Here is an 8,313-nt window from a genome sequence, read left to right on the forward strand (position 1 = left end):
TGGATAGTATTTTCAAACCAACAAATCTTTGTTAACGTGATTTACTCGTACTAAACTGAGCATTGTCAATAGTTGTTTGATATTGTTTGCAAATTTTATTCTAGATAAATACTAGTTTTATTTATGCAATTTAACGTATGTTAGATATAAAATGATTTTAGAAGTTTTTAAAATCCGAAAATAAAATCTCAATAGTTGATAGTCAGTAGCAGTATGAAGAAAAGGCAACTCTGATTGATTCTGCAAACTTCCGTTTCAATCGCCACACAGTTCCGCAAACAAATAACAGATCCACCACTCAGTGCCAGGTATTTTCTGTTTGGCTTCTAGGCCTATATCGTAACATCTGATGCCCATCTAGTGACCGGTGTCGCACGGATCGTGGTATATAGATTGATGCTAACCTTTCAACAATGCGAGTGCTTGGCTGTTTTTCCTCCAAACTGTTATAATCACGAGAGCACTGAGTGTCTTCTGTCAATCAGCGCATGGACATGAGAGTGAGATCGTTCTGTGTTACAGGGATATCGATTATGACACATGTACACTGAAGAACCCTAAGTGTTTCTCGGTGCTGAAAAGCCTACATCTGTCAAAGTAACTTCACAATGTTCAGCGCAGCAAAAAAAATTAGGCTATCACGTTTGCATTTTAATTTTTATCAATCTCGTGTGCTGGGTTTTCGGACGCTTAAAGAAACATTCGTAGTTTTCTCGATAATCACAATAACAACTGTAAAACATCTCACTCTCTTAATAAAGACGATTTTATCTTGAAAACAAGAGATACCGTATTCGACGTAATAAGCGCCCAGGGCGCTCTCAAAATTAGAAATAGGGGGCTCTTATTGGAATATTAATTTGGTGGAAAAAAGAAGAGTTGAAAGATAAATTTTGTGGTTTATGCTTACACACTGAAATGTTTATATGCGACAGATACATTCTTCCAGAATTTAATTGCCCATAATTAAGAATGGTGCACGGGTGCGTATTATAAGCGAATAAATAAGTCTTGTGTACATTGATCAATCGGAAGGAGTGCTAATTGGGATTGTTCACTAGGCAATACTATTAGCAAATATCGCCGTGGGTGCTAATTAGAGTGGGGCGCTTATTACGTCGAATACGGTAATCTGAGTATTTACAAAGTCTGTGTGACGCCACACCACGTGCTATTAGCGTGAGTTATCATAACAAACATTGCTGTCCAAAAACATATGATGTCCGAAAACCTATGATCTTACGATATTTATAATGATCCAGGGGTGCACGTGCAGTCATGAAGCTACAGGACTTTCGACCATTCTGAAGTTTTGTTTTGAAACAATAACCGATAATCCCGAGCTTCCTCAGCTCTGCTCGCCATATTCCTCTATAGAATGTTCTGCTCCAATGACCACGTAGGCTTACCACGTATCAGACCTTTCTCTTGTTTGTAAACAATAGCGCTTATTCTGAAGAAAAAAACCCAGACAGGCCTATAATGCAAGACTTTCGGTGCACTTTATATATTGTTTTGCATAATTGTAACTATTGGACGTACTACTACATCTATGACAGTGAGATGCATGAACTTTGCGTATGAAATGGATCGCTTTCTCCCTAGGGTTTCAAAAACAGCTCTTACAAGATAAAAACGCAAAAAGAAATAGTTTTTTTCATGATATTTTCTCAATGAAAATTATGGTTGTCTAAATTGTCAAACCTGAAATAGATGAAAACACATGAATTGGCTGTGTAAGATATATGACAATGTGCCAGAAGTACTAGGCTGGAGGCAAGGAACTCTTGCCTAGTACTTGATATAGAATTAATAAGGAAATGTGAGTATCTTTTGGGGCAGTCACTTACCTGGTATTGTGCGATTTTCGCTTACACTATTTTGGGATGTGTAACACAAACCAAGGCGTCTACAGAGGGAGTGGGCACTCAGTGATTTTCGTTGGATCTCATGCACAATTTCTGCGCAACATCTTTGCATAATCTCCCTTCACAAACTAAAGATTTCAGCTGAGCATTGCTTATTTTATATCATCATGTGTATATGTTACAGTCAGTGTGTAAAATGACTAACATTTTCACCGAGGCAATTTGTTAAACACCTGTATATTCAGTTATTTTACAAACTGACTGAACAATCTGTCCATTTGTTCTATTATGATAACAATTTCCAAACATTTTGATGTTTAATTTTATCACCCAGCGACTGAAAATGATAGGATTAAAAGAAGACGAAAATCAAAGTACATTTCCATACTTTTTGCCTCTAATCCTATCATAATTAGTCTATTGTGATGTTTTTATGCCCTTTTGAACTTTGGATTGTGTTTTATCCACAACGGGTTCAATTTTCCCTTGTCCCAACACAACTAACCCTATGGATTGTAGACATGAGATCAGTGAAGCGTGAGCCACTCAGTGTTAAGAGGTTCTTATATTGAGGAATATTGCCAAAAGCAGCATACAACCTCTCACTCACAAAGTAAACATGGTCAAAGTCTGTGACATTGTTTCATTAATAGTATGAATAGAAATGCATTAGCACCATGTTTGACTTTGTTGTTTGCAGGCATTCAGGATATGACCAGAAGCCAGTTAGGAGGCACAGGGTAGTGTGCTGCTAGTTCAAGTAGATTGTACTTATTCATGATGCCAAAAAGATCAGTGGTGGGTCAGCCCTCCTCTGCCAAGTACCATAAGCTGACGAGGACAGGAGGTGATGGATATATTGACCTTCAGGTAGGGGACATAATCTTGATAACACTGACACACATGTTTATGACGAAACATTTTCAAGAGAATAATAAATGGCAAGAAGTGACATTAACTCCATAAATGACCATATGTCATTTTTTTGCCTTGTCAGTGTGGATCTAATGTAAAAAGGAAGTCAACAGTTTGAGTAGGGGCTAGACATTTACCATAAAGGGGGACAATTTGCGAGGAGGTAACTTTTGTATGACCAGATGACAATAGTTCCTTCCAAGTGTTTATGTTCCCAGCAGGGAAATATCAAGTGTTATGTACTGAAGTATATAATTAAATCAGGCAGTTCTGAATGCAAACTAATAAAGCAGCACTATTATATTGTTGTGGATATTTATGCATCCTGTTTTAGGGATTGATACAGCATCTACAGGGAAAGAGTGTACTGTCAAGTTATATTTGTGTTCTTAGTCGGTTTACTTTTGCTTGCTGTGAATCACCGTGGTAAAGAAATGTAGCGGAATCATAGAAATCTGAAATCTGATTGGCTCAAGAATCCATGGATCCTTCATTTAGATGGGTAGGTCAAAGTTTGCTAAGGGTTCACCTGATTAAGGCGTCCTCAGACTTTCAAGCAGAGACCCATAGTATTGGAGCAAATGATCTTAATGCGATTATTTAATATACCAGTAAGGAAATATTTAGATTTTGAAATTAAAACACTTCCAAAGTCAGCACTCTCAGTTTACCAGTGTATTATTATGCTATTTATTTCTGACACTGACATGCAAGACAGAAAGTATAATTTTTATAAGTGTTATCATTGGTTTGAAAACATGAATAAATGACGAGTGCGGAGTAGGTTAGAACATGTAGTATTATGCTATTTATGATGATAAACGTGATGAATTACCCTGATTACTGCTCATGGTGTTTATCACTTTTGAATGAGTATTTTGTATGAGTAAGTGCATGAGTTGGGTTTAACGCCACTTTTAACAGTATTCCAGTTATATCACGGCGTGTCAACTTAATGTGGGAGAAAAGCCCGAAGTGATGCAGCTCTTCCGTGACACCCATGATCACGGGTGTGGTGCTGACAAACCTAGAAACATAATCGGGGTGAACCGGGATTGGAACCCACAATCATAGGTTTCTGGCAACTCTGTACAGCGAATGGTGGCACCTTAGACGACCCCCACATCACTTTTGATGTTTGTACATGTGTGTGTGTGTGATCTCATTCCAGTTCGAGCGCCCTCCTCCGAAGATTCCCTACAAAGCTATCTTGCTGGCAACAGGCTTGTTTGTAGCAGGGAGTGTTCTCATTGTTGTTGGTGCTCTTCTTCTCAGTGGCTACATCAGTCCGCAGGTAGGTTCGTCAGTCACCAGGTGGCGCTCATCCTCGGTTAGCCAGACTATTGTAACTGCATGTTACGTACGTATGTGCTGCTTTTGTGGTGTCGTGGATAGAGCGCTTCCAAGGGAGTGGAGTGTTGAAAGATGGTACTTAGTGTTACCCTGTCTGGCTTTTGGGATTAAGGGTATGTAACAATGACTGGTTGGCTGGACAAGGGTATTCATGTTAAAACTGCATACAGTGTTCTGCTGAAACAGCGGCCTAGCAGAATTCTCACAATTATTTATTGATTGGGGCATGATATTTACCCACTGTGGACCCGTGCAGGCCTGGGGTCTTCAGGAACCCAACTAACAGGTCCAGGTGATCAGGCTCTCTGACTTGGTTGATGCATGTCATCATATCCTGATTGCGCGGATCGATGCTCATGATGTCAATCACTGGATTGTCTGGTCCAGACTCGATTATTTGCAGACCGCCATCATATAGCTGGAATATTGCTGAGTGCTGCGTTAAACAACAAACAACAACAGTTGTCTGCTCTTACAACTTTTACAGGAACACCGAGGAGGATTTCACAGCACTCAGCAATATTCAATTAATTACAATCTGCCGTTAAAAAGCTGAAATACTGGGTGCGATGTTAAACGGGGCACAAATTACAACAATACAGGATTTGGACAGGTAATAATACTCACTGTAATATATCCAATAGACAGGCAGGCAGACATTTTTAGTAACAATAGTAGTGTGAATGGTTCAAATACTGTAAAAATAGTACTGTGAATGGTTTTAATACTGTACCAATAGTAGTGTGAATGGTTTAAATACTGCAACAGTTAAATAAATGTTACATTCATTTTACAGTATTCTGATCGAACATGGCCGGTGCTGATCCTGGGGGCGTTAATGTTCATACCTGGTGCATACCACGTCCGACTTGCGTACTATGCATACAAGGGCTATGCTGGATACTCGTACGAAGACATTCCAGAATTTGAATGAAACTTGGACAACTCCTCAATGTTGCCTGGTCTACTCTTCACTTACCTCCCTTTGAACACCTATTCTATCTGAATGAAAACCGAAACATTATTTATCTACATGATCAAAATGAACATGTAGGTGTTTGTTTAATGTGCTGTTATCTTTGGGAATGTGAGAGAATTTCTTCCTGAACTTTTCTGTGGCCTTTTAATGTCACAATTTATTGATCATTTGAAACTAGAATGTGACTTCTTAGAAGTACTTCATCCTCATGATTTTTGATTGAACAGCTATACAGAGTTAATCATTATCATGATTATGCATCTTCCCGAGGCAAGTGAGTAAACTGACTACAAAAGATCTAAGCTGGAATTCATGGCTGGATCGTAACGCTACCAGTGGTAGTTATGAGTTTTGTCCCTTCTATGTCCCTCCTATTGACCAATCAGATTCAACCTCTCCTTTCACTTGTTTTTTTGAACAAACTGGCAGCCCAGTCCAGACGATCTGATCGATATTCAGGATATTTGGTTTAATAAAATTGGCCTTACCTCACAAAGTACATCAAATCACTTGAGCACCGTGATAAAAAACATGAAAACATTTTGAAAACATCTGTCGATGCCTAGTTGTGACTACACATACACTGAAAATCTTGCAATCAAGCAAAATTTGCAGGGCAATTGCCATATTGTTTATGAACCCAATGTCGATTTTGTCCTGAAATTTTCATTGGACTAGGCACAGATTCGTTAGTCCAGTCAAAATATAACTAAATAATTCTTGTCTAGTTCGGCAAGGGTTGAAACTGAACCTGAACCTGAACCGAGGCAATAGTCTGTTAACTCCCTTGCCTCGGGAAGATGATCATTCTGAAGATATTTTCACTGTCATCATGGCCTGGCCTTATGGAACAAATGTTATCACATATCTGTGTCATGTAAGGACTTAAAGCCAGCCTTGCTGTATGTTTCCAAGAATGCAACAATAGTCAAATGACAGCGGAATGTATTATGAAGTCATCGGAGATCTATTGCAGGTATTTTCATTTTTCCAAATTATATTTGAGCATTATTTAGGAACAGATAAATTTATTATAAGGAGGGTTGGGGGAGTAGGGGTCATAAAAAATTGTAATATGTATTTGGGGGCCTTGAAAAAATGTTACATAAAATGGGGGACACGTTGGGTCGATCGGCAAGATATTTAACCCTAAGACCGATCTCACTGCCCCCAAGACCTCGTCCCCACCCCCCAATAATAATAAATTACTAGTTCCTTAAGTCTATATTTGGATTAGTATGATGGGAGGTTATGCTTAGTTAGAATCAATTAAATTCAGTCTTTGAATCAGATCACACAAATCTGAACTATTATTAATTTTAAAATTAAATTTCTGCTGAAAATTTAAGTGACACAAGATTTGTGATCAACATGGTCAAAGCAAATGTTTTTTAGCGTTACGATCAAAAGACTTGTTTTTATTTCATTAATTGATAATCAAACACGTCGAGTTTATGTCAACATTAACAGTGTTAGGAATTAACACGATAGCTTCAGCAGCTACGTGAACCCGACGCTAGATGACTTTACTGACTCAGAACACTATGAACTTCATCTTCTTTGTCTTCTGATCATGTGGTCAAGTGAGTTTCTGAACTTGGATATGAAAAGTACTTACAGTGTGGGGAAATACCAATAACTGCATGGGATAAGGGAAGGAAATACCAATAACTGCATGGGATAAGGGAAGGAAATACCAATAACTGCATGGGATATAGGAAGGAAATACCAATAACTGCATGGGATAAGGGAAGGAAATACCAATAACTGCATGTGATAAGGGAAGGAAATACCAATAACTTCATGGGATAAAGGAAGGAAATACCAATAACTGCATGGGATAAGGGAAGGAAAAACCAATAACTGCATGTGATAAGGGAAGGTAATACCAATAACTGCATTGGATAAGGGAAGGAAATACCAATAACTGCATGTGATAAGGGAAGGAAATACCAATAACTGCATGTGATAAGGGAAGGAAATACCAATAACTTCATGGGATAAAGGAAGGAAATACCAATAACTGCATGGGATAAGGGAAGGAGACCAATAACTGCATGCGATAAGGGAAGGTAATACCAATAACTGCATTGGATAAGGGAAGGAAATACCAATAACTTCATGGGATAAGGGAAGGAAATACCAATAACTGCATGGATAAGGGAAGGAAAAACCAATAACTGCATGTTATAAGGGAAGGAAATACCAATAACTGCATGGGATAAGGGAAGGAAAAACCAATAACTGCATGGGATAAGGGAAGGAAATACCAATAACTGCATGGGATAAGGGAAGGAAAAACCAATAACTGCATGGGATAAGGGAAGGAAATACCAATAACTGCATGGATAAGGGAAGGAAAAACCAATAGCTGCATGGGATAAGGGAAGGAAATACCAATAACTGCATGGGATAAGGGAAGGAAAAACCAATAACTGCATGTGATAAGGGAAGGAAATACCAATAACTGCATGGGATAAGGGAAGGAAATACCAATAACTGCATGGGATAAGGGAAGGAAATACCAATAACTGCATGGGATAAGGGAAGGAAATACCAAAAACTGCATGGGATAAGGGAAGGAAATACCAATAACTGCATGGGATAAGGGAAGGAAATACCAATACCTGCATGGGAGAAGGGAAGGAAATACCAAAAACTGCATGGGATAAGGGAAGGAAATACCAGTAACTGCATAGGAATAAGGGAAGAAAATCAAACTGAGTCATTCTTGTCACTGTCCGATTAGTTCTCTGTGAGATTGAATAACAGGGTATATATCTAAGTTCTAACAACTTCTTGAGCATTGTCCTTTCCTCATTCGTGTTAATTACTCACACTGAAATTTATATTTCATTAAATATTATGATGTAAGTGTCTAAAGTACTTAAGTAATATGTACATTTATTGCAGTGCCAAATAACCATTTGAACTGGCATAATAGGTTCTAGTCATATTACGCTATCTGGAATGAACACTGATATCAGGAACAACACACACTGCATAATTAACATCCTCTACTAAGTTGTTTTTAAATGTGTGCAAGTCTTCAGCTGGGGCCAGATCTGACCAACTACTTCCATATCCTGGAATCCATGCCAGATAAATTGTGCAATATGTGGTAGAATTTGTGTCATGTTTTATCTGTTCTTGTTGTGTATGTTCATGTGGTATGTCAAGTTCTTGGATGAATTCCTG

General features: G+C 38.4%; 1 protein-coding gene across 2 annotated transcripts; it reads left to right on the forward strand.

Annotated features, from left to right (window-relative positions):
• The first annotated feature begins 223 nt into the window (after positions 1 to 223).
• Positions 224 to 8,313, forward strand: LOC124150948 (transmembrane protein 230-like). Of its 2 annotated transcripts, none has more exons than XM_048393625.1 (4): positions 224 to 308; positions 2,569 to 2,738; positions 3,955 to 4,077; positions 4,933 to 8,313. In XM_048393625.1, the coding sequence occupies exons 2-4, from the start codon at positions 2,646 to 2,648 to the stop codon at positions 5,068 to 5,070; spliced, it is 354 nt and encodes a 117-aa protein (XP_048249582.1). In that variant the 5' UTR covers positions 224 to 308; positions 2,569 to 2,645; the 3' UTR covers positions 5,071 to 8,313. The 2 variants fall into 2 exon arrangements, with proteins under 2 accessions (XP_048249582.1, XP_048249581.1); XM_048393624.1 differs by having other exon boundaries at positions 260 to 384.

Source organism: Haliotis rufescens, unplaced genomic scaffold (genome assembly GCF_023055435.1).
Source record: "Haliotis rufescens isolate VD_foot unplaced genomic scaffold, xgHalRufe1.0.p SCAF_12, whole genome shotgun sequence".
NCBI classification, from domain to species: Eukaryota; Metazoa; Mollusca; class Gastropoda; order Lepetellida; family Haliotidae; genus Haliotis; species Haliotis rufescens.

Excerpts from the sequence above, each read along its gene's own strand:
- LOC124150948 (XM_048393625.1), top strand. The coding sequence starts at position 2,646 with ATGATGCCAAAAAGATCAGTGGTGGGTCAGCCCTCCTCTGCCAAGTAC. Across the intron at positions 2,739-3,954 it reads ATGGATATATTGACCTTCAG|TTCGAGCGCCCTCCTCCGAA; the intron begins GTAGGGGACATA and ends ATCTCATTCCAG. Across the intron at positions 4,078-4,932 it reads GTGGCTACATCAGTCCGCAG|TATTCTGATCGAACATGGCC; the intron begins GTAGGTTCGTCA and ends TTCATTTTACAG.